Source organism: Uloborus diversus, chromosome 3, assembly GCF_026930045.1.
Source record: "Uloborus diversus isolate 005 chromosome 3, Udiv.v.3.1, whole genome shotgun sequence".
Classification (NCBI taxonomy): domain Eukaryota; kingdom Metazoa; phylum Arthropoda; class Arachnida; order Araneae; family Uloboridae; genus Uloborus; species Uloborus diversus.
The window spans coordinates 118992902-119020337 of NC_072733.1; the positions used below are offsets into that span (position 1 = coordinate 118992902).

Genomic DNA, 27436 nt, shown 5'->3' on the forward strand with positions numbered 1-27436 from the left:
TTGTGCATACAACTTAAAAAGCTAGTACATTGTTGAACACCATTTACAGATATATTTATCCCCTGGTGATTTATACTTTCCAGTTATAGTGTTTAATGGTTAAAATGAAATAGGGATTCCTACACTTTCTTCGGCGATTTTATACCTCCACTTCCTCAACTAGTACAACTACAGCCCCTCAGAAGAGCTTACCTTACTTGGAAGACATACTTCGTTATTCTTTTGTAGGAAAAAGTTTACACGAGTGCATAAAAAAGGCTCATTACTATATTTGGGAAAAAAATGAAAAAACCGTGATGTAGTGAAGTAGCGAGGGACGACTGTACTTAGAATTTCTTGAGCTTTATATAGTCCATGGAATTATTCGCGAATTAAAACCAACGCAACTCAGAAAAAGAAATTTGTACTTTAGGATTACAAAACCTAAGCACAACTTTTGGCACCATTGACTGTGAAAACTATGAACACGACAACAAAAGAGAGTCAGCATATTTTTTTGAAACTTCTCCGGATGTATGTACGCATTACTCTCTAACTTGGTTCTGATGTTTAAAGTGAATAACATGCATTGCATTCAATGTTATTATGATTCCTTAATTTTATTCATTTATTTTTTGAAAAAGTATTTTTTTTTCATTATTTTATTTGGATGGCAGAATATGAACCAAATAAATTTCCCTTGAAAAATTTCTTTTGTCCCCCCCCCCCCCTTCACGTGGTCAAGTTATGCCTCTGTTACTACACTTAAATTGATATATATAAGCCCATAGCGTTTGCAGTTGTTTCTCACTTACCTAAAATAATTATAATGATCTTGAAAGAATTTTCATTTTGTCTGAATTCTGTTGTCCAACTGCTATTATACATAAAGGCTGCTCTTGCTAAGAAAAAAAAAACTTTGTTTCCTGCAATCCTGCAAATATTTATTTTGTTTATTTTCTCCCACTAATTTAAGTAAATATTTGATGCCATTATTGAGATAATCATCAGGGGTATGAAAAAGTGATTCATTATTCAAATAAAGCTTATGTTGTTCTCAAATTCTAGATTTATGGTGAGCTGAAATCAAAAGAAGTTACCAACATGTTCAAAACTGCTGTTTCTAAAAGAGAAAATTTAGAAACACTTGGAGGGATGTCAGAAGCATCTAGTGAAGGTACTACACATTCTGTAAGACATGAAGAGCAGGTTGCATTTTCTGATTGGATAAATACGTATGTTCATTTTCTTCAACATTAATTCTTAAAAATTTACCTTCAAATGTGCCAACTTTGTGCCATTTTTTATGATTTTAAACCACATCTTGAATATTATTTGAGAAAAAGTGATTGCAATTTTATCCAATATGACTATGAATCTCAAAAAGGTATTGCCATGGCTGAAAAAAATCCAAGTCAGGGATCCAGGGTTTTTGCAGGGGAAATCCAAAGAATTATTTCGTATGACACAATGATGTGTATGTGAGTGCATCAAACTTGGTGCCACTACCTATTTCTTGCTCAAAATGTATATTCACCTTAGCGCAATGTTGTCTTTCTTAAATGTCCATGAGTGAAATCTACAAAAAATCGTTATTTTTGCATTTATTTATATCTACTTTTTCCTCAAACTTTGAGCTGAAATATTTTTTTCCTTGAGTATGAATCTTTTTGTTTAGACTTTTTTAATAAAAATAATAAAAAGTCACCAGAAACTTAATAGCACTTATTTTAAACTTTTGAGCACCATATCTTTAAAAAATGGATACATTTTAGAGGATTTAAAAAAAAAAAAAAAGATTTGGAATTCCCCAAATATAAGTGTCAGTCAAAGACGCTGAAAATTCTTTTAAAAAAGTACAGATATCATCATGATTTGATATTAGTTAGAAATAAATTTTCCCAGATTTTTCTGCCAGTGACTTCATTGGTCCTTTTAACTAGTTCTCTTTCAGTAGCAAACAAAGTCAGTGGGATTCAACCACATTCAAATTTTTTTCCCACTGCAGAGTTCTTCAAGTTCCTTAGCATTGGGCTACACTTGTTTGTGGTTTAACTTTGAAATAGTACCGTTTCAAAGCTGTAAAAGCTGGGGGCACCAAGTTGTATTTTGTTTTTCTTATCTGAAGATAACACTTAAGGGTGCTCTTCACTGAGAGTCTGAAAGCTTGAGATCCAATGTTAACCTATGGAGAAAGTTGGATGGTTTTTTTAAAATTCCTTTGAAGTTTTCGGGTCAGGTTTTTTTTTCCGAGTACTTTTTAAGCATATGTCTGTGTCTTTTGGTTTTCACTTTTTTGATGTGTCCATTCTCCGATTTTTAAAATTCGAGAAAAAATGAACTTCTTCGAAAACGAGGTACTGTTAGACATTTTGCTCTGTAAAAAATCTGCAAATCGTGATATTGAAATTTTAAGATCGTCAAAACATGCAAAACATTTCCAGCTCTCTTTTGAGATTTTGTTTTAAATAATGCGACCATTTTTAAAAAAAAATATCAGGGTTTCAACTATTGAAAATATTTCCAAAAAATGTTCACTATTTGCATTTGGCCCGCCTCCCATAGTAACCTTCCTTTTTTGAGGGTGAGCGCTAATGGAGTGCAATATTTATTACCCTCTCATTAGCTCCTCTCAATGACCTTCGCTGGACGTTCCTTCTTCTCTACTCTTTTCCTAAGGCTTTCTTGAAGAATAAGTGCTTTTGAAAGTGAATCCATGCAGATGCGTGCTATTAGCTGTTAAATTAGTAACATCTGCACTTTTCAATTTGTGTTTTGAAAAGAAATAGTATTGAAATGGGTATTTATGAGTCAAATTGTTTATTAACAATATAATGAACATTGTTAGAATGCTGTCGAATGCGAAAAGTTGACATTTAATTCCCCTCCAGTAGAAAAATATTTTTATATGTAGATTAAATCGTAGTCCAGATACTTACTAGGTATTTTGCATTGTTTCATATGTGGTTTATGTTACTACAAATGTACACACATAAAGTGCTTTCCACAGCTCAGCAAACGTTTTTGAAAGTTATTTGTCTTTAAGAGCCAGACTCTTCAAATTTCTTTGGAAGGTATATACATATTGAACATGTAATTCATAATATACAGTGAAATCCAGTTACATCGAACTTCAGAATCGGGACTAGAAACGAGTATTTCGTTGTATTAGTATTCGTTGTAATAGGATTTTACTGTATTTCTCTTTGAAAAACTTCCTAAGGAGGAAACTGATACATAATGTGACCCCAAATAGAATCATGAAGCGTTTCTTATGGGGTCGCAACATTACTCCTACTTTTAAGACATGTATGATATTACACAGTTTTAAAAACATTACGTGAGAAACAAAATAGCATAATTTTTATTTTCCAGCACAGCAATGTGAATTGTGGTTAATTTTATTTTTATTCAAGACTATTTCCTTGCTTACATTCTGTGTCACAATCCCTGCGTTTTACCTCCAATTTTTATTTATTGCCAGAAACAATGAAAAAAAAAAAATAGTAATTATAAAGTTAAAATACTTCTGTTTTTTAATTAGCTGTTTTAGAATTAACTTAAATATAACGTTATTGTGGTTAACTGAGGATTTGGAATGTTTTAATCAAGAAATCGTGTACTTGTGTTAAAAATACTTCTGAATTAAAATATTTGACTGAAAATTTGGAAGGTCGGTTTTAACTTTTCCTTTCTAATGTACAGTATTTTTTAAATGTACCTATGTATAGTATAGATACTTAATAGATGAGATCTGGAACCGTATTAATGGAGAAAAAAATTGTCATTTCAAAAATGAATTTTAGTGTGAATGGGAATAAATTAATATCGCAAGCAGGATTGCAAAATAGTAATGTAAAATGCTGTGCCTTTTACATTGAGTTGTATTTTCCTTTTACTTATGTAGTCAAGTGGGAAAGAATTAGAATTTCTTTGGAAGGGTCCCTAAAAAGCTGTGGTTTCATTTCGCCGTCAGCTATAACTTCTTCAACTGCTCTGCACAGCTGGGGGAATGTCCGATCTGTCCCCCTGCAAAATGTGACAGGTCACATGATATACACATTGATCAGCCACCGTTCATTCTATTGGTTGTTGAAGTGTCAATCATTTCATTGATGAACGCTGCCCTCGTTTAATGAAAAAGACCATTTTCAACAAAGATCGTTTTCCTTTCTCGCTGAAGAGCAGCCTTAAGCAGAACAAATTGTGCAATTGCCAGTTCAGGTTAACCTTTGATACCATAGAAACACAATATTTAACCTTCCAGGAATTTAAATATGTGGAAATTGTTGTTTCACGCGAGACTCTCACGACAATGTAGAAACAATGTATAACACTAAATTCATCTGCATTCATTCTGCATGCTAGTACTGCAATATTAAATGTTTTCAAAGCCTTATTTGCATTTCAACAGCTATTACATAGCCGTAAATTTTAAAGAGATTTGACTGGGAGGGGACATAGGTGGTTGCTGCCAAAAAGTTGGTACACTTGATCGTACATAGGGTGGTTCAAAAATACATGCAAAAAAAAAATTCTCCTAGGTACCAGAACACCCCTCAATATTTTTAGACTTGTGGGTAGCAGTATACTGGAAGAATTTTGGCTTCCTACTTCAACTGAAAGAGGGTGCTCAATCCCCTTCCCCCAACTTCAATAGTATGGGGAGGGGGTTAAAAAATACTTTGAACTGAAAAAGCAATGCTACATATTATTATATACACTAGAAATATGCATATACATTGCAATAAAACAATTACTTACAAAAAATAGCTGGAGAAATTGATTATTTCTCAATTTGTGGCATTTTCTATGATACGGCTAATGTTAAATTAAGGGGTCATTGAGCACCATCTTAAAATTTGAGTAAGAAGCTAAAACTTTACAGCATAAAGTGTAAAAAAAAATAGGGGGTGTCCTGGACTCGAGCCGAAAAAAAGTTTTTTTGAACCACCCTACTGTATAAACTTAAATACTTTAATGAATTCTTTTTTATTTCTTTCTCTGAACCAGAATGAATATTTGTTATCTATGTATTGAATGTCATGATATGTATGAAAAAAGGTAGAAGTGGTGATAATACAGAATGTGTGACAATTCCCATGGGGTTTTGGAAGTTGATTAAAACAGACATACTGCCAATACAGGAGCGACATTGACTTTACTGGAGAAAGAAACTCTACAAGTTTTGTTTCAAAAATGCAATATATGAACCTTTCATGGTGTGGCACATATCAAAAATAAAATCTCAATTTTATTTTATTCGCTGTAACATGTCATGGTACCAAATGCGGCCAAATCCTTTGTCATTAAATCTTGTGAACCACATCGCATAGGGAGCATGAACGCGTGATCTTTGATGTAACCTTATTAAAAAATCTTATGGATTTTCACAAAAAATTGATCACTCAAATTTCAATATAAATGTCCTTTTTTATTGCTTCTAAAGTAATTTTGACTACTTTTTTTTCACCATATCTGTACGTATCTATAAGTAAATTTGTAGGCAACCAAAAATTGCATTTTGACTCCCTGAATTCATTTCAACGAGCTTAAAACAAAAATTGTTATTCTTATATGTTAAAATTTTATGTGTGCAACTCAAACTGTGTCAAATTTCGGAACTCTGGCCTCCCTCTTTGACTGCAATTGAAAGTTCCAAAAGTAGTTTTGGATTGTTTACTTTTTTTTTTTTTGTAAACCAATGTTGATTGTCAGCCATTTTTAGTATCAAGTTATCTCCAAAACATATCTTAATCAAACTTTAGTTGTTAGTATTTCATATGATTTGGCTACTGTTATTGACACTTACCTCTCAATATGTGTTTATTACTTTATTGTATGTAGCTAATTAACCCTTTCTGACCCGGTGGTCACGAAAAAGGACTCCACAACCACAAAAACCACAAAAATTGCTGCAGAGGTAGTATTTTTTCCTCTTTAACGATCATTGGTGTTAGCATTACAAAAATGGCTTTTTCTGATGATTCACATCTCTCCAATTTTTTAACTCAATAATATGATTCTTCGTAAAATTTAAAAATTTTCAATTTGCTCTGAAACAGTCAACCATTTTTCTTCCTTTTCCCTAAGATATTCAATTACATTAACTTCACTCAGATTTAATTTTATTTTTGCATGGATGAATGCATTTTTCCTGCGGTAGGTGGATAGTGTCAACAAATGGGGACATTGGGAATATTTTTTCTTTTTTTTTTTTAAGTAAGGAATTAATTGTAGAATTTTTATCTAGATGATCAATTACACCCATTCATAGTTTTTCTGTATACTTCAAAAAATTAAATGACCCATGCTGGAAAGAGTTAAGGAAGTTTTGCAATAGGAAAAGTTTTTGATTTTCAATACATATCATATTTTTAGCTATTTAAAATGTTACTTAAATGTCAATAAAGCACCCCTAATGTACCCGATCCTTGTACGTTCCAAAACTTAGATTTTCAAAAAGGGCAAGGCAATTTTCTCAAGTCTTCCAACTGTGACCTATTATGCTAAAGCTATGATTACTACTTTTATTCTTGGTTGTACATTCTAAAACATTTGGAAGTCTTGTGGTAAGAATGGATCTTTCATTCAACTTTGACAAGAGGCTAAGTCTGAAAATGTTTTGATTGTTTTCTTTGTCAGTAAACTAACTAGCACTCGAAGAAAGTAGTTTGATATTTTTGGATTTTAATCACATAAATTATTAAATTATTAAGACAAGATTTGTGGAATTAGTTTCTTTGTTATTTCTTGATTGTGTAGTTTGAATACTTGAACTTTTTTTCTGAACTAAACATAATTTTCTTCCAGAAATTTAGGGAGAGATCCAGATTTAAAGCACCTATTGCCTATTGATAGTGATGGTAAAAGTCTTTATGATAAAGTGAAAGATGGTATACTCTTATGGTAAGGTTATTTCTGCTGCAATTGCAATGAAACTTTTTTTTTAAATTAATCACTGAATTTGTTGAATTTTGTTTTATTTTAAGCTTAATTTTCTATGAGTTGAAGGTGTCATAATAGAAGAGTAATAATAACTATTTAAAGAAATGTTTTCATACCTCCCTCCTTGTTTTATGAATAATGGCTGTAAATTAATTTGTTTTGTCTACTTTTTTTGGACTTTGAAATAAGTGGCTCATTATTTGTAAGTAAGCTTTGCTGTGAAAGTCATGTTTATTTTCATAGTGTACACTCTCTCAGGCTTAAAGATGGTACCATAAATGAGCCGCTCAGAAGCCAATGCGGTTAAGTCAATTTTTTGATATTTTCTGATTTTTGGAAATTTTGATGAAATAAATAATAATCTTCTTAGTTATTAAAGGATTTACTCGTTGGTTACTTTTTTCTAGGTTATACAGCCCTTTTTTTAATAGCTTCCAAAATTATTGTATAATAATTTCAGAAGCCATTGTGAATAAGTCCACCTTTTATCAATATTTTTTTACATAAACTTTGAAATAAAAATTAAATTCTTCTTCTTCTTTCGATATTTGTTGGCAATACTGAAAAACAAGAAATTCATGGTAACTGTAACCGTTACCTGCTAATTAGAATTGTTTGAGTTTTATGCATGTGCGTCAGAACACAAAAATATTACGTTGAAGTGTTTGAGAGAATTATTGTGTCATCAAAAACATAAAATAATTTTTTTTTAATAACTGTAAAAACTCTGACTTTTTAAAATAATAAAAAAGATTTATTGTAAGGGTATAAAAACTAAAAATGTCAATGGAAATGGAATATAGTGAAAGTGATACGATATTTCATTCTAATTCAAGGAGAGTTAACTGTATTGATTCCGATACATTGTCAGATAACGAATATATAGACAATAATCAAAATAACGGAAATTTGGTAGAAAACGCAGCAGGAATCCTGCGAAATGGTCGAGAAATGTTGAGAAACAAAAAAGGATACAAGGTAAACAATATCAAAATAAAAATAAAAGAATACTTCCTGCAAAGAAATTTGATTATAAACCTTGTAACTGTTTACGACTTTGTAATCGCAAGATGACCTTTTATCAAAGAAAACAGGCGACGAAAATTTTTTACAAGCTTAATGATCATCATAAGCAAAATTTTTTTTAAGTGAGTTAATTAGAGTTCATGCTATCAAAAGAAAACGACCCAGGAATAACACCAAAGGACCAAGATCTCAGTTTTTTGAATATTTTATTAGACTTAACTCCCAAGATGTTGGTGTTTGCAAAAAATATTTAAGTTCAAACAGAATTTTGGCGAGGATGTTACCTTTCATGTAATTGATATTAAAAAAAATAAAATAAAATACAAAAATAGGTAGACCAGTACATTTTAAAAATATAACTCAACCTATGTTATATCCTAACGGCAGAACATTTTCAAAAGAAACAAAAAAAAACATCATGTGTTTATTTAAGTACATACCTCCAATTAAACACGACTTTTACAGGACATTAAAGACAACACATGGAGATCAAGATTTACTTTTAAATACCTCGGAAGAAGATGATGTTTGTTATGATGAATAAACATAAAACTTATGATAATAAATGTTATTTTATTATTTTTACCTAAATTTCTTATCTTTTTCAGCTGCCAAAAGGTATAAGTCCTAAAATTTTTAAGATGCTGTCATTATTTCAATAAATACTTACGTTTTTATTAACACATCCTGTACATATCTTGTTTTTTTGCAGAGTTTATACCTTGAAAAAAGACTTTATACACTTTTCTAATTAAATTAATAAGCCAAGAATTTTAAAAACTAATGTATCAAAAAACATTAATTTTCTCAATTTTTGTGTTTTGGACTTAACCGCATTGGCTTCTGAGCGGCTCAAATGCGGGCTACTTTGGCCCATATTTTGGAAATTTTCTCCTTTTTTCTCAATTTTGTAACTATTCATATTTCCAAGCTGTGGAAACGTTTTTTACTCATCTAGAGTTATCTTAGTTTAGTTTTTAAAGACTGATCACTTTCTTTCAAAGTGTTATTACCATTTTTAATTGTTTTTTATTTGGGCCAATGTTACCCTTACATTTGGGTTACTTTGGCCCTGAGTAGTTTTCCCCATTTAAAACCATTGTAGAATTAACTATAACCAAATAAAGACGTGTGCTCATGGGGAGAACTATTTATTTGAAAGAAAAATACATTTTGCAAGAAGTTTGAGCCATAAATATTTGTTTTAAGGAAAATTAAGTTTTTTTAAAAATGTGTGTGCATACCTAGTTATTGGTTCAGAAATTACTGCCAGAGAGCAGTCCTCTTTTCATCATTTTTGAGGTTTTAATAATTTCCTTAAGATAATACCATTCGTAAAACAAAGGGTCTTAAACTTTTGGTCACTTCCAAAACGTTTTGGTCCGTTTCATTTGCTCTCAACATTAGCTCTGTTGCTGCCCGCCTTGTCTAGGGGTCAGAGGAGTCTGACTGCGATGAGGTGGTCCCGGGTTCGAATCCCAGCTCGAGCATGGATGTATTTTCTCTCTCCTGTCCTTGTCCTTCCTTTGTGTGAATGTGTTGTTATGCTGTGAATGGTTGCCTACCCTATAAACAATTCCCTATGGCATGTGTGTACTGTGGAAATTGGACTTCACACCAAATTACAGTACAGTTGGAAAAGTGAAGCAACGCACCCCAAATTGCTAGCCTAGCTGGCACAAGACAACAACAACAACATTAGCTCCGTTTTCTCTCGCCTAAACAGCTATCCCTGGAAACCTGAGCTCATTCCATTATATAATAACAAAATTCCGTAAACTTTCCAACAAGTTAAAAAAAATTGTAACAAGTAGATGCAACTAGGCCAATGTTTTCTAAAAACTATGTGTTGCTCTTTGTGGAGAGCTATTCAGAAGTGTTGCTCCTTGGGGAGAACTACCAAACTGCTTGGTATACAATACTGAGTTCTTGAAGCTGCTCTCTTACAGATTCTGTCAAAATATGTTCAAAAATTGCTTCCTGCGTTTTTACAGAGAAAGTTGAATCTTTTTCTCAGTTTGGGCCAAAGAAGAACCTTAGGGCCAAAGTTGCCCGCATTTACGGCATGCCAATTAGAACAAGTGTTCAGTTGTGAAAAATAAATTTTCATGAACTTTTTCATCATTGTTTTTATTGTTATCTTATTCTGAAAACTGTAGAATATTTTTGTGTATTTGCCTAACTAGTTGTTCAATTTCATTTTTTGCTCTCACACTTTTGTTGTTCAAATTTTCTTTTCTTTTTTTTCCAGCAAAATCATTAATCATTCATGTCCAGATACAATAGATGAGCGGGTCATTAATAAAAAAAATTTAACTGTATATACAAAGCATGAAAATTTAACCTTAGCCTTAAATTCATCTCAAGCGATTGGATGCAATGTAATTAACATTGATGCACATGACCTGGCAAAAGGAAAGCCACATTTAGTGTTAGGACTTCTGTGGCAAATTATACGAGTGAGTAATATTCCTTCTAATAATTTAAACATTTATCAATGCTTGTTTTTTTTTTTTTTTAAATTTAAATATAGTTTGTTCAAGGTATTGCTTGGTTTAACTTATGTGCAAATAACAAGGATTTTTAATGGAAGCAATCTAAAAAGTATGTGTCACTTAATGTATGTTTCTTCTAATTTTCCATCTTTTTTTGGCGATATTTTCTTATTTCTGCTCATTTTACTTTAGTTTTTAACATTTTTGAAAAGCATTTTATTGCTTTTGTATCAATGGAGCTGCATCTATGTTCACCCTTTTCTGCTTCTTTAAAATTAGTAAAATACTCTTCCCTATGAATTTGCATTCCTCTTTCCTATTATAAATGTAGGTACAGTAAACTCCTGATTATCTCAGTGTGGTTCATCCCTGATCTTTCACACTTTGAGTTTTTTTTTTTTTTTTTTTAATTTCGGCTGTGATTAACTAAATGTAGATAAATGCATTCATTTTAACTTAACAAAACCCAAAGGTTGGTTCCAAAAAACCTTTTTTGGGCTAGAGTTCAGGCCATCCCCTGTTTTTTAATAGTTTACTATTTAGATGATTTGTAAAAGTTTTAGCTTCTTGCTCAAGTTTTAAGAGAGTGCTCAATGACCCCCATAAATTAATAACTTTAGTCATAGTATTGGAAATGCCATTATTAATTTCGAGTTAAGAAATATTTAAATTTTTCTCAGCAGTTTTTTTTTTTAGAAATTTATTCTGTTATATTATATATATTAATAAAATGTTTTATAATAAACAACATTTTATCTCATAATTATTTATGTAATGAATTGAAATATCAATAACAAAATTGAAACAAGGGTTCTCTCTCTTCTATCATCTTACTACCAACTGAAAATAATTTTAAGGAAATGATTTAATTTTTCATAATAATATTTGTTTTAAATAGTTATATTATTATATGTTTTCAAATTCTACGTCTGGCAACAAATATCTCTATTTTAAAATTTTACCAAATTTCCATATGTCTGTTCCTAACCTATGGCAAGACCATGGATATTAACTATTTTGTTGCAGGAGTATCAAAATTCAAGTTTAAATATTGTGTATCTACACTATGTTACTAAATTAAGAAACTGAGTTTTACACCTCATGTCACTGGTGCCTGAAATAGAAAAAAAAATCTTGGAAGGACTATGCAGAATCAATAAGATTCATTAGAGTGCATCTTGAATTTCCCCTTTTTCTCCCTAGTGGCAAAAAAAAAATATGTTGGAACCCTGTGAATGTTAAAAATGCTTACTAAGATTATATTGCTGCTTTGTAACACATGCCAGTATTATTAATACTTCAGATGAGTTTGAGCAGCATTGCATTTTATCTCTTTTCTTGCAAATAGCGAAAAAGTTTAGCTTTTTTGTGCTACTGTGAGATTTCTCAGTTTATCAACTTATATAATTAACATTAAGGTGTTATGTTTCAATATGTATTAAAAATTTAAAATATTTTAAATTTTTTGAAATATTTTAGATTGGATTATTTAATCAAATAACATTAGAACATTGCCCTGGATTGGTGCAGTTAGTTAACCCTGGTGAAGAAATGTCTGATCTTATGAAGTTATCTCCTGAGAATATACTTCTGAGGTGGGTAAATTACCACTTAGAAAGAGCTGGAACAAACAGACGAATCTCAAACTTTACAAATGATATCAAGGTAAGTTAAAAACAATGAATGCATTACTATAATATTTAAAAAATATTGTACTGATAAAAAAAAGTCATGCAAAGGGAGTTATTTGCAGTAATACAAGCACAAAAGTATCCATGTTATTTTCTCAACTAATACATTTTCTCTTACTAAATGCATAATACTACTGTCTTCCCTTCCAAAACATAACTTTTAAAAAGCTTTCACATATTTTAGTTAAATATGAAATGCACATTCAATTTTTATTCTTTCATTTTCTAGCAGACACCGAAGCGTTCCTATTTTTCCTACTTTTTAGAGCTCTCTCCTTATTTTCCTTTTTTTTCTTTTTTTTCCTACTTTTTCTTTCTTTAGTATAGCACTTCTAATTGTGCATTGATTCTTATTTTTACAATGCCGCACCAATAATTTTTTTCATGTTTCAATTTTGAAAAGCAAAAGAAGCAAGCAGATCCCGAGCTTTTCATTGACTGACTACATTAAGTTCTGAAACGAACGCCGCGATGGCGGCGACGTTTGCGTGTATAAAAGTTAAGTTTTCGTAAGTGACTTTTTTGCCATTGCGGCGTTTATGATCGACTTTTCTTTTTATTGCTCCGACTTCAGTCCTACTGTAAAAAAAGAAATAGATACTGGCACATTCTGATGCAATTATATATTATTTACCCGTCAATTAGAAGCTTTAATTAAAAGTAAACGGCGATTGTTCAAAAAATACGGAAAAAAACGAATTTTCTATTAGCCAATTTTTTGTATGATTACAAGTGAAATGGAGCCCTATTTAAACAGAAAGGCAACGTAAAACCTTAAAAGGAACATAAGGAAGCAAAAAATGAAAAACTTGTACACTGTACATATTTCATTGATGTTAGTCTTTACTAATACTAAAGCTCAAAGTCTGGATGTCTGTGACGCGCATAGCGCCTAGACCCTTCGGCCGATTTTTATGAAATTTGGCACAAAGTTAGTTTGTAAAATGAAGCACCTCGAAGCGATTTTTCGAAAATTCGATTTTGTTCTCTTTCTATTTCAATTTTAAGAACACTTTCCGGAACAAAATTATCATAAGATGGACAAGTAAATCACGAAATTATCATGACGTGGAATGGGAGAGCGAATGAACATAGCCAATTGGCGAGAAATTCGTCATCTGTTATTTGTAAATATACAAGGCGAACCGAATGACCTTTTAATTTTCAACTACAGGCAAAGCCATGCGGGTACCACTACTACAACATAAAAGCGACATATAACGGAAATTCGCAAAAACGGATCACTTCAAAAATAATTGTGGAAACTATTTTTTATCGTACATAAATATGATTATTGTTCATTCTAAATCATAAACATGATTATAAAATGTATAAAATTTCATTTTCTTTCCTTGCAAAGAGTGTATTTGCAAAAAAAAAAAAGCGGCAAAACCTGGATGGGCAAAACGTTCTAAATTTTTGGAGAAAAATCGGAAATCAATTTAAATGCGATATTTCCTTTTTATTTCTTCACATTTTTTTAAGTTGGGGGATAGAGCCACAAACAAATATGATTTTTTTTTCTTTTTAATGGATATTTTCTACTCTGATATATCATCAATATTGAGGAGTTGCTCATCATTTTTATATGCTGTGTTTATGACAATGTGACATTTCTGAGCATTTAAAATTTTTTTGAGACTGTTACACTTTTTAGGGTGCGGCAATTATACCAATGCGGCGTATCTGCTGTAAGTTATTGTACTTAGTGCGCCTGATCAAAGGGAGGGAGAAGAAAGAGATATATGCAGGCATTTGATGCCATATGCTCCCCCCTCACTCTCAATTTCGTGAACAATTTCCGAATGAATATTTTTGCTGTATGGTGAGGATTGAGAGAAACTACATGCCTTCTCTTTTATGCACAAAGAAACATTAGTAACTACCCTTTGTCTTTGATAAAAATGTTATGTTTACCATGCATGGATGTTTCCTTTTTTTTTTCGTGACAAAAATTTTGGAACAAGAAGGAGGTAAAAATCATCAAACCATTAAAACAATATTCATTTTTATTGCATGATGAAAATTAGAACTGGCCCGTCACTTGGAGCCCCCCCCCCCCCCCCGGAGGTGACTAGTGAAGGATGTATACTAAATGCAAATTTTATCTGAAAACAACAAAAACCGCGCAAACTTGTGTAGCTAAGCATTAATTTTCCAAAGCCTGGGAGGGGAGAAATTGACCCCCATAAATGACGTGCCTGAAACAAAAATGTGTGTTGAATGCTAAAAATACATAACATAGTACAAACCCTTTAGTTGACTTATTTCGTTATTTATTTAGTTTAATTATTTTATTATAAATTTTATGTCCCACATTTAATTTAGTTCTGCATTTTCAGTCTGTTTCCTTTTTTTTCAAATTCAAACATCTGCCTCTGTTAATCAAGAATGCATGTCAGCTGCTGATTACTTTTAACTAAAACTAAGTTAATATTTGTTTTGCTTTTGTATCATAGTTAATGATAACAGGAGCTGAAAGTGTTAGTATTTTTAAATCATAAATGGATGCTCTCGAAGGAATGTTTTTGTTTTTGACAAAACAAATCTTTAACAAATATGGTTTTATTGCACCAAAATAGGAGTTTCTTTCTTTCTTTTTTTTTTTTTTTTTTTTTTTTGCGATTGCTATGTTGCATTTTATTCTTTCACATTTAAAATTTTTTATTACTGTATTATTGAAAGGTGTTTCTTTGTTTGGATTTTATTTTCATATTTTTGTAATTAATATCTTTGTTTCCACCAGTTTATTTTTCATACTAATGATTGTCAGTTGTCTTGACGTGTGTGTAGTCCTATCTCTTCCTATTTTTTCCTACTTTTTAAAATTTTTGATTCCTTATTTCCTACTTTTTCCCCTCAAAAAACCACTTCAGGGTCTGTTCTAGCTTTTCTATGAAATTTAATAATGGTAAAAAATGAAATACAGTGAAGCACCGGTTATACCAGTGGCTCCCAACCTTTTTCACGTTGCGACCCCTTTTTCACCAACTAAACAACCCCCGACTCCCTATGTGTCTCCCATATATATTTTGCATACTACTGCGCATATTTTCCATAATACTGCCATGGGCTGGTAGATGGCAATATCTTCACAAATGAGTGTTCGAGATATTTAAAGAAATGTGTGTTGGATTCAACACTAACAAAAGGGAAACGTTGGAGTTAGACGTTTTTTTCACGCTTTTTTTCAGCGGAAACCAAAACCAAATAAGCAAACTTATACAATAAAGCTAACAAACAATAGATGACAAAAATGCCAAAAAAAAAAATGAAAACTTTGCAGTTACTGCCCTTTACCTGCCCATGACAGAATAACTCAAGATGCCTGAGATATTTTCTTGATGCTTAAAGGTTTTTTTCTGTACATTTCTACAGTAATTGCTTAAATAATAATTGAAAAAAGAGTCTATAATGTTAAACATACATTTAGACACTTTCAAAACTCTTGCGTCCCAGCAATGGCGAATGCAGAATTTGGTTTTTAGAGGATCTAGGATCATTAAAATCTAAAGTACTCTTAGTGTCCCCAACTTTTATTAAGGTGAATGAAGACAGTTTCTTTTAACAAGGTAGTTGCGAGTCCGCAAATTCAAAGGAGAGGGCCGCTAATTTCTTTTGAAATGTTACGAGAGAGAGGGGGGTGATTACTCGTGAGAAGTATATAACCGGAGAAAGGGAGTAAACAATCTGAATCTACAGAATCTGAATCGTAAGTCTAACATTCGCAAAGGTCCTCTGTGGGAAAATTTTCGAAACCATAGTTTTAGAAATGCAGTTTACACGATCTCTGGTGATGTTTGGGGACTTCTATGAACGCTTCAAGCTCGGAGAGTCTGCCTTTGAAATTTCTTGAAATTGAAGTCCTAAAAGTGAAGTTTCAGATGGTTTTAACAATAAGAGAGAGATGAGGAGGATCGGGGATGCACTCCAATTTTTTAGAAATTAAAATGACATGCCCTAAATAAACTTAGTTGTAAACCGTCTTTGTTGAAGTTAAGAGCAGAAAAGGCGTCCTTTCTGCGGAAAATGTTTAAATTTGATGCTTAAAATCTCAATTATAGCCCGTTTTATAAACGTTAGGGAAAATTTTTGGATTCGGAGCCTCTCCCCCGGAATTTTTTCGGAATTGAAGTTCGAAAAACAAAATATTAGACTAGTTTTAATAATGTGGTGGGAGAGAGGATTGAGGGAAATTTTTTTAATCCAAGAAATTTTTCGAAATTTCAATCCAAAAAATAGAATAGTTGGTTATCTTTGATGACAAGAGTAAATGTTCAGCAACCCTCACCTGCAACTTTTTTGAAATTTAATTCCAAAAAAAAAATAAACGAAATTTTATATGATCTTTAATTGTGTGAAGGAGAAAAAAAGGCTATCACCTGGAATTTTTAAGTAAATTTTTTCAAAATTTAAATCCTAAAAACCCATTTTTGGGAATTTTTGTTGAAGTTAGGGGATAGGTTGCGGTTTGGACTCTTCCTCGGAATATTTTAAAATGTAAGTCTTAAAACACAACTACAGGACAAGGATGAGAGTAAGGGTTTAGAGAATCTCTCACAAAAATTATTCCAAGCTGAAGTTCCCAAAACGAAATTTTAGACGATTTTAAATGATGATAGGGTGAAGGGGTGAATTCAGGACTCTTTCACAGAAATTTGAATGAGATTCAAGTCCCTTAACCAAAGTTTCAGATAATCTTGCAGAGCTAGATAATGTAGACGCACACGCCGTGCGCAGATACATCGCCTCGGAGTTGCATGTTGTCCAAAAATTGTAAAATTTATATTGGTATTATTTATTTAGATTGTAAAAATTATTACAAGTTAGTATATACACCCGCGCGCTCGGTGCATGTGTTCCCTGCTGTGCGGATACGTTCATGCATCTCACGAAAATCGTTCAAATTCTTACTTCTAATTTCTTTTAAACTGATATTATTCAATTAATTTGTAAAAGTTATAAATGGATAGTATATACCTAAGCGCTAAAAGTGGATACACTCGCTGCTGTGTGGATACATCGCGACATGCGTGTGCTGTGCGGCACTCGCACTTTACACTAGGTCAAGATTTACTAGCATTTTTGTTTTTCCTTCACTATTTCTTGGATGGTTCTTCCACTAATTTACTTTCCCCAGAATAGAGGAAAGATAATCAGCAATGTATTACTGGCTCGCAGCTTGGTTTTGTTTTTTAAACTCAAAAGTTAGAACTTTTTAATTCTTTTTTAATCCTATGCCCATCTGCGGCATTTCTGGCATTAATGGACAAGCAGCCCAATAAGATGAAGAAGTATAAAAATGTGAATAAAATTTAGCGTCCTCAGAATTATCATTTAAAAACTTTAAAATAATGGGGCACTTCCTGAATTGATCACCGGCGATCTCAAACTAACGACACAGAGGACAGCAGGGTCAATCCTCTCCAATTCTATGTAGATTGTTTTGCAAATGCGGTAGACGCCACTTAGTGTGATCACGGTTAATGTTATCATTTGCTTAATGTTATATATCGGAATCACGAAGTTTAGGATCACCTATATACTAACACATGTTAAAAAAGTCGGATATTGTAATATGAGTGTCTTCGTTTATTGTTATCACTTTTTCATAAACTTTAAAATTTTTCCCCGTTTTTGTTCATTAATTAACAGAAATACAATGACAAACCCTGACAAGACTAATTTTCTGTGTTGCATTTTGCGGCTTTCAATAGCAATGCAAAGTATTTCAAGAAAAAAAACAGGAAGTTCGTTCTCAGTGACCAAACTCCCTTTTATATGCTTTTTGTTTGCAGATAAAAAAATTCAGTCGCTGGACATGTTGCAGGCATGGTTGTAGGACCTCCTGGTTGCATGTGGTGAGCTCCTCCCACTTTGAGAAAATTAATGTAGCTTCCAGAAAAACAAATTCCCTTCTTTTAGTAAAGTAGAAGATGTTTTCTCCCTGTCCAGTTACCGTAAAAACTTCACTCTAAACGGTCAAACATTCTATCCGCGCAGAAAGAGCGCCATGATTTAACTGTCAGGGAGAAAATTGACATTTTAAAACGCTTCGAGAATTTACCCATGCCGATTCAAAGCAATGTTGCAACACAACTAAAATTTCTGCAATTACTTTGTACCTTCCTAAAGAACCAAGACGAGATTGAAAACAAAGCGAAGCTAAATGAAAATTTAAGCAACAAGCGAAACCATGTGGTAAATGAATCTGCTTTGAAACTGTGGCATACAAATGTCAGAGAAAAGGATGCACGAGTAAAGGGTCATATTTTATTTCACCTTAAACCTGTTTTTGTGCGGTAGATAGGGACCGCATAAAAAAATCTTGCTCAAAATTATCCTATTAAGCACTCTTTTTAGGATCAAGCCATACAGGTTTGACGGATGGGTGCGCTCGACCATTTTTTAATTTTTTTGAAACTTAAAACCTAAAAGCTGCATATGAAAGATGTTTAAAACCACTTTTTTTTCTTGAAACTGTACCTTTGATTTTTTAGAGGTCATCAAAAGTGGTTTTCGTAGTCAAAAATGGGACTTTTAGACCTTTGCATGTTGGCCAAAATCTATTTGAATTACATTTATGGCAGTTAATTTTACGCTTTGATGTTGAAGTACATAAGATAATAGTCTCACACACTGAGTTATGTAGCTGTAACTTAATAATTAAAATAATGGCAGCAGGCCAAAGTTCAAGGTCAAATGTATAAATTTTATTTATTTCAAAGGGTCATATCTCGCTTAGGGGATAAAAATACAAAGTGAAATATGGCAAAAACTAATCACTGGAATCACACTAATGAGAAAATCTAACTATAATTGTGTGTTTGTTTACCCTTTATAAAATACAGCCCCTCAAAGATCAGAAAATTGATAAAAATGACGTTTTTAGACCCCTGTAAACCAAAAGGAGATGGAATTAAAAATAAAATTTCTTGGCCAATTGAATATTCCATTCAAGTGCCATACATGTTATATACAGTCAATTCACGATCACTCAAAGTCCGTCAACTTGAATATTACTACAACTCGAAGTTTTTATGAAGTCCCGACCCCTTTGTCTTTAATTCCATGATAATTATTCTCAATATCTCAAAATTTACTTCCTTTAACTCGAAGCATTTTCAAAGATGACTCGAAATTTATTTCGAAAGAAAAAAAAAGAAAGAAGCAAGTGACTAAGAGAAAAATTAATTCACCTTCACTTGCAGTTCCTGCACAATAGACCTCTAAAGCAAGAATAGCACTTGTTGAGCCAATGTGCGATAAAGGAGTTACACATGCGGAAATGAGTTAGCTTGTTTTCAAGTTGTCAAGTCAACTGATTGTACCTTTATTCAAAAGCTGACCTAAGTCAAGATGCGTTCCCCTTCATTCTTTTGTTCTTAATTAGTTATTCTTCATTCTTTAGTTCTTCGTTTAGTTAATTAGTTCTTTTCTTAATATTAGTAAGCTTATGTAACTTACGAAGCTTTAGTTTGATCATTTGCTGATAAGTTCCTGAGAGACAGAGTGAGTTTTCTTTACTATTAAAGATGTCTAAAAAAGTTATCTGTCAATGATATTAAAAGAAAAAAAGAAATTTCTAAAGCCGTAGAATCCATGAATCTGAATTTAAAATGAATGAAGATATGTACCTTTCCGGAAGTAGAATCAGCTCTATTCAAGTAGTTCCAGCAGTATCGAAATCAAAACCATGCTTTTGATTTTTTCCTCTTAATATTTTTGATTTAACTGTGCATATTGTGCTTAAAAACTTTTAAGTCCTGTAATTTTATCTGTTATATGTACATATTAATTAAAATATTCCATGGTTTTTAATATTAAAATGTCGAAATCCGAAACTAGCAGTAGGTCGAACTTCCAATAAGTCGAAGTTTTTCGTCGATCCCTTTAGGTTCAAGTTATTGCAAATTGACTATATATTGTTTTGTGTATTTGGTTTGAAAAAAAGTTACAGGTCTTTCAAATTGAGTAATTTTGCTAGTTAATTCACACTAAAACAGAAATAAAAAGTGTTAAAACTTCATTGTACCTTCTTAAATTATGTATATTGTTCTTTAGATAATATGTTATACTGAAAAAAAATATTGTAAGTATAAAAATAACTATTTTAAATTTGATGACTTAGAAATATTTGGACATGAATGAGTAGTTCATACTTGATTGACAGCTTAAGTAGTTAATTTATGGATTACACTGATAATCTACACACACAAATTTTCAATACATGCTAACATACTCTCTGTACATTAACTTATGTAACTTGCCTAAACACATGCAAAAACATTATCTACATAGTTAAAAGGAAAAATGCGTTTTTCATTTCTTGCTTGAGTGTAGTTTCAAGAAAATGAACTCACACAGTAGTACTATAGTTCTGATGGTGACAGTATGTGACGTACTGAAATACTTTACTCAAATACATTGCAAAAATAGAAAAAACTTGGTTAATTTATGTAATCACGAAACGGATGTCAACTTGAGGGCTGAATCGCATTTCTATGCAATATCACATAGTAATGAACAATATAACAGAATCAGAGGAACTGTAAAAAGAATTGATACTAAGACTAGCTTGCAAAGAACTACTAGAAGTCACATTTTAATTCCTACAGAAAAGTATACCTTCAGCATTTTTGCTACTAAACATTACATGTATCCTTGTCAAGTATATTAAACTAGCTGCAAAAATACTGCAAGAAAGTTTTGACTCTGCAAATAAAATTCCCATTACAACATCTAATCACTGCTTTATGCCACCCTACTTAAATATTATCACAATAAAATTATTGTCCACTAGCTATAGATATGAAGAATAGTGTGTTACTAAAAAGACTATCAAAAGAAAATGCCCATTATTGTCAAAAAAGTTACCAAAATTAAAATGATTATTTTTATACCTACAATATGTTTTTTCAGTATAATATATTATTTAAAGAACAATATATGTAATTTAAGAAGGTACAATGAAGTTTTCACACTTTTTGTTTCTGTTTTAGTGTGTGAATTAACTAGCAAAATTACTCAATTTCAAAGACCTGTACCTTTTTTTTTTTTTTTTTTTTCAAATCAAATACACAAGACAATGTATATAACATGTATTATACTTGAATGGAATATTCAATTGGCCAAGAAATTTTGTTTTCAATTCCATCCCCTTTTGGTTTACAGGTGTCTAAAAATCTCATTTCTGTCATTTTTCCAATTTTCGAGGGGCTGTAATCTATAAAGGGTAAACAAACACACAGCAACAGTTACATATTCTTATTAGCATAGTTCCAGTGATTAGTTTTTGCTATATTTAATTTTGTGTTTCAGTCCCCTACGAGACTTATCCCCCTTTGAAATGAGTAAAATAATTTACATTTGACCTTAAACTTTAATCTGTTGCCATTATTTTAATTATTAAGTTACAGCCACATAACTCAGCATGTAACACTATCATATTATGCACTTTAACACCAAAGTGTAAAGTTAACTGCCATAAATGTAATTCAAATAGATTTTGGCCAAAATTCAAAGGTCTAAAAGTCCCCTTTTTGACTATGAAAACCACTTTTGATGACCGCTAAAAATTCAAAGGTCCAGTTTAGAGAAAAAATAAAGTGGTTTTAAACATCTTTCATATGCAGCTTTTAGGGATATGAGTTTCAGAAAAATTAAAGATGGTTGAGCGCACCCCTCCCTCAAACCTGTATGGATTGACCCCTATTACTATGTGTTTCAATTTTGCATATTTTAGTTTTCCCTTTTATGATTAAGATACAGTAGAGAACCAATTATCCAGGAAGTTCGGGACCATTGCTGTCCCGGATATCTGAATTTCCCGGTTTTCTGGATCGCTAAAAAGCGCTATTGGCCATTTGTTTATGAAACTTAAATTACTACAATAAATAGTAATAATACATATTAAAATAAGAAGAAAACAGTTCAGAAATGCTTATTATTGAAAGTTATCCATAAGACCTGAGACCCTCACATTCATTTTGAAAAGCGGAAAAAAACCCCACTTTTCCATGTTTTAAAACAAAAGAAAATGAAGGGAAGGGCTAGCAACACGTTTTTGAACATAAATGTGGGATTTTTCTACTATTGTGTATGAAAGAATGTTTTCTTGAACGCGCTTTTTAAAAAAAATTTCTTGTAAAGGTTTGGTGTTTGCGATTACGGTAGTTATTGATAACTATTGCTTTTGCATTCAGTTAATACCAATAGAAATTTGATTTATGAGTCTTGCGTTTAACAATTTCTAGATTCCACCATCAACTATCCAAAAAATTCGCAAATCTGGTTTTCAGTGTTTCCCGCGCTTTTCCGACTTCACTTACGCTCCAAACGGCTTTAATTAGAGACTATTCAATAAAATATTGCATTAGAATGTGACAATATTCATTTCTTTAGTATTCAGTTGGAATAAAACATGAAAATTTGAGTGTACTTTTTAATTCAAGAAAATATTTCGGAAATGTTGCCCTGCGTTAAGGATAACCGTCTGAAGTTCATTTTTGTAAACACTTTCCCAAATTATGGGTGAGTAATATGGTATTTTTTAAGAAACCGCTCATATTCTTTTAGGTATTTTAAAAAAATGCTTAGTTTTTCAAAACTTGCCAAAAATGCACGTTTTTTAAAAAAGGCGGGAAAATCGGCAAAAGGTTGCCAGTTTTCTGGTTTCCCGGTTTTTTGGTTCCCGTACAAAAGGTTCTGCACTGTATTTCCATTCTGCTAATTTTGAAAATTTTAATTTCAAACTGTGTTTATTTGAGTCATTGTAACTTTAATTTGTGTTTGCAAAATAAATGCTTCTTACCGTATTTTCCTGCCTATTATCCGCGGGCAGCCTATAATTCGCAGGTCCTAAAATCGGCCTGAAGAAAAAAAAAGCTTCGTATAGTCCGCGGATAATACGATGTAAAAAGATAAAATTTGAATTTAACATACCATTTGAGCAACTAAACTAAAAACGTGAAGAAGTAATTACTTTGAAAGCATAATCAAAATTAATCTGAAGTATAATCTAAAATATAATGATTTCTTCTTGAAATCTTGATTATAGTACGCTAATTACTTAAAAAACAAAGAGTCAAGTTAAAGGAGTAAATGGTCTAATCTTGTGCAAATCGCTACCAATTTCACTGTAATCTTGCTTATTTTACATGACCTGAATCGCCAAGAGAAATATTCAAGCAACGCAAAATAACCAACATACAGGCAGGAAGCGAAGAAGAACATGCATGCTTCAACATTAACAACATTCAGTTGGCGTACGGTCTCGATCGGTGAATCACTGTAAAAATATTTAGTTTCAATGCGTTAGTGTTAAGGGGGGGGAAAATCACAGATAATCCATGGCTGCGTATAATCCACACTGCATAAACTTTGCCTTTTTTAGCAGATAATCTGCGGATTATATGCAGGAAAATATGGTAATTGAATAAATCGTCATTTTGTGCGTCCTGGAATTTTTTTGGTTAATGTTATCAGTCGGTTATTGTTATAAAATTGAATTTGTCCCAAAGTGTTCACATTAAGCGGCGCCTACTGTAGATATGTACAGTGATTACATGAAAACAAGCCACTCCAACAGGCCGAGGCAGTGAATTGGGGATTTATTACTTTTATTGAGCAGTTGCCTGACTAAATGAAGAAATCATGGATTTTTCAGATAGTTAAAAACAATTTGTTTAATGTTATGCAGAGGAAGAGGAGAATCTGGTTGGGTCATAAGAGATCCGCCTTAGCAAGTTAATCTGCTTGCGCATTTCTAAAAATATCACTATGATTTGGAATTGGCAACACTTTCCCTTGTTTCTTTTAGTTCCAACAGTTTCATTCTACAGGAATGGACATGAGCATTTTCATTATACTTTGTATTTGTAAGTGACAAAATAGCTGCTCGTGAATCAATTAGAAACAATTTTGCGTTTGGGACTGTTTAATCAGTTGCAAATGGATATAGCGACTATCTCTCCATCAAAATTGTCACAATGATTCCTAACCAGACCACTGACACTGAAAGTACTTGAATATACTTCAGCACCAGCATTTTTTATAGCATCTTCATCCAAACCATCTGCATACATATCAAACCAATTTTGAGGCGGGTACCTATTATCTATAGTAACCAAAGTTGCACTTTTTGACTCACTTTGTGAACAAAACTGCCTTTTTACATTCCAAATAAGGTATAGGTGGCCCTCCAACATGGCTTGATCTAGAACATGGTTCAATTCTTGTGAGGAGTCCTACAGAATGGGTGTAGGGATATCATATGTATCGTAAAGACCACGAACAGTCGAGAGGAACTATTTTTCTGTAATAAGTTAGTAGGTTATTTTTTCTGCATAAGGTTAGAAAGTTATTTTTTCTGCATAAGGTTAGAAAGTTATTTTTTCTGCATAATTTAAAAATCTATTTTTTCTGCATAAGGTTTTTTAAACAAGTTTTATGGGTTTTCTTTGGCATCTTTGACTCTCAGAATTTCTAACTCTGTCTGGAACTCCACAACAACTATAAGAATTGATTTAGCACCATCTGTAATTAATTGCAACATGTTGTTTTGAAGGTCAAGCTTGCCTTTAAGGCACTTTGAATCAGGATCATTACAAAGAGACATTTAATCAAAAACAAATTTGAAATTAGAGTCAGAATCTGTGGCAGTTTTCAAAACCTTATTTCCATACTCAATAACAGGTTGAACATAGCTGTTATAGGCATAACAAGAAACATCTTGAGTTGAACCCCCAAGTGACATCTGCTAAACGTTTTAGTAGTCTTGATCTTGAATATCCTCCATCAATGGCTGTATCAATATGCTTCATTCAAGTTAACTTTGGGTCTTAAAAATGCCCAAGTACACAAAGTTATATGTTCTTTTTAGATCTTTGTTATTCAGTTTGTTATACATAAGAATTTTTTAAATAGCTTGTCACACAAAATGCTCACGCTTAACCTCAAACGTAGTTTAATGTGTGAAATTTTCACTTATTTTTGAGCAATCACGATTGCTTATTGCTTTCATTTGACTGTTTTTGGCATCCTATCATTTTATTTTCCCACCGCCACCCTTTGCACTATCACCGTCAACCGGGTCCTCACGATGCTGCTCCTATAGCGAAAGCCGTCTCCAGGTTGCATCCATGTCCTACACACACGCTCATACATACACAACTACATGCACATACACATACACAAACACATACGCACACATATACAAACACATACACACACGCATACATACAGACACCTACACATACACAAACCACAACATATACACACATACACACAACTATCCACACATTCATGCCTGCACACAGACACAAACACATATGCCTACATACACATACCCTGCCCCCACGCACACACATTCATACACACAACTACCCACACACTTATGCCAGCAAACAGACACAAATACACATACCCCCTACACACAAACACACATCCCCCCACACAAACACACAAGCCTACATACACACACTCGTGATTGCGAAAAACATAATTTGAATTCAAGATGTCAAAATTCAAATTTTTTTTTTTTCAATCGTTTTATTTTTTTACTGATGTCAATTCTGAGGAAGGTAAAGTGTTCACTCTGTACATGTTGTGTCTCTGTTTAGTGTAGAAACTTACAATTTTCTCTTTTTTTTTCTTCTGAGTTCTAAATGAAAGTACATATTTTTTACTTTTGACATCTGCAATTGCTCTTATACATGTATCTCGGCTATTCTTGCTTTTTATGCAGGTTGAAAATAATGAAGATGCACTAATTTTACTGTAGAAAATACTTTGTTTTAGGCATGATTTTTTTTAAATTTGTTTCATTGCAATCAATTTGTTTAGTTTTAATTAAATGATTTTCTTCTAGGACTCTGAGATATATACTCATCTTCTTAAGCAAATTGCTCCTCTTGATGCTGGTGTCACTCTTGAAGCTCTGATGGTGAGAATAATTTACAGATTCTGTTTGTTTTTAATTATCAAAGATAAAATAACTTCTACTAATTCATCTAGGTACTAAACTAAAACTTTTGGATAAATGTTATCAGATCCTGGAGCCTTAGATGCTTTGATTCGTTACAAACAATGTAATGCATTCTCCCTAGAAAACAAAAATTGCTGAAGCTGTATATTAGCTTTGCGTCTGATTCATATTAATTAAGAGGAAATACAATTTCTGTTAAAAACACTTTAAAAAAAGGTGAGAATATCAGTAATGTCCCCATCTTTTTAGATTACAGTAGTGCTATTGTTGTCTACCAGTGGATGTACTTGGCTGAAAAGAGTTTTCCCAGAACGGAAAATAACAGCATTTTTTGTTTTTAATTTTAAAACAATCAGAATGACCTAATAACGACAGAAAGCATTTTTTGTCTCATCTCAGAGCGATATTTTAAAAGTTATTTATAACTAAAAATAGATTTGTTTCGTTTTCTGCTGAAACAGGGAGCCACGTGACTCTCTGAAAAGTGACGTGGGATGTGCCTCGTGCCATGTAGTGAGCTTTAAGTATTTCTGTGTTTAGTTCGGGTATTCATTTAGGTAATTTTTGTACAACAGACCCTCGTTCTACGCGGGGGTTATTCTCCACGGAAATGCCACATAAATTGAAACCTAATACTAGTGTTAAAATAGGGGTTTTGTTTTGTAGATAACAAAATAATTTATTCTAGGATCAATCCATACAGGTTTGCCTTATGGGTGCGCTCGGCCAATTTTTAATTTTTTTGAAATTCATATCCCAAAAAGCTGCATATGAATGATGTTTAAAACCACTTTTATTTTTACCCCAAACATGACCTTTGATTTTTTAGAGGTCATCAAAAGTCATTTTCGTAGTCAAAAATGGGACTTTTAGACCTTTGTATTTTTGCCCAATTCTAATTGAATAACACTCATGGCAGTAAATTTTACATTTTGATGTTAAAGTACATAAGATAATAGTCTCACAAACTGAGTTATGTAGCTGTAACTTAATAATTAAAATAATAATAGCAGGCCAAAGTTCAAGGTCAAATGTATAATTTTTACTCATTTCAAAGGATCATAACTCGCTTAAGGGATAAAAATACAAAGTAAAATGTGGCAAAAACTAATCACTGGAATCACACTAATGAGAAAATCTAACTGTAATTGTGTGTTTGTTTACCCTTTATAAATTACAGCTCCTCAAAGATCAGAAAATTTATAAAAATGACATTTTTAAACCCCTTTAAACCAAAAGAGGATGGAATTAAAAATACAATTTCTTAGCCAGTTGAATTTTCCATTCAAGTACTATGCATGTTATATATA

At 32.2% G+C, this 27436-nt stretch overlaps 1 protein-coding gene across 1 annotated transcript in view; it reads left to right on the plus strand.

Moving 5' to 3' along the window:
- LOC129218165 (plastin-1-like) overlaps window positions 1-27436 on the plus strand; it is a 274415-nt gene that overhangs the window by 181988 nt on the left and 64991 nt on the right. Inside the window, exons 3-7 of the mRNA XM_054852379.1 lie at window positions 1048-1214; window positions 6793-6888; window positions 10205-10412; window positions 11928-12113; window positions 26010-26084. Coding sequence (XP_054708354.1) covers window positions 1048-1214; window positions 6793-6888; window positions 10205-10412; window positions 11928-12113; window positions 26010-26084 — 732 coding nt within the window. The remainder of the gene's footprint in view (window positions 1-1047; window positions 1215-6792; window positions 6889-10204; window positions 10413-11927; window positions 12114-26009; window positions 26085-27436) is intronic.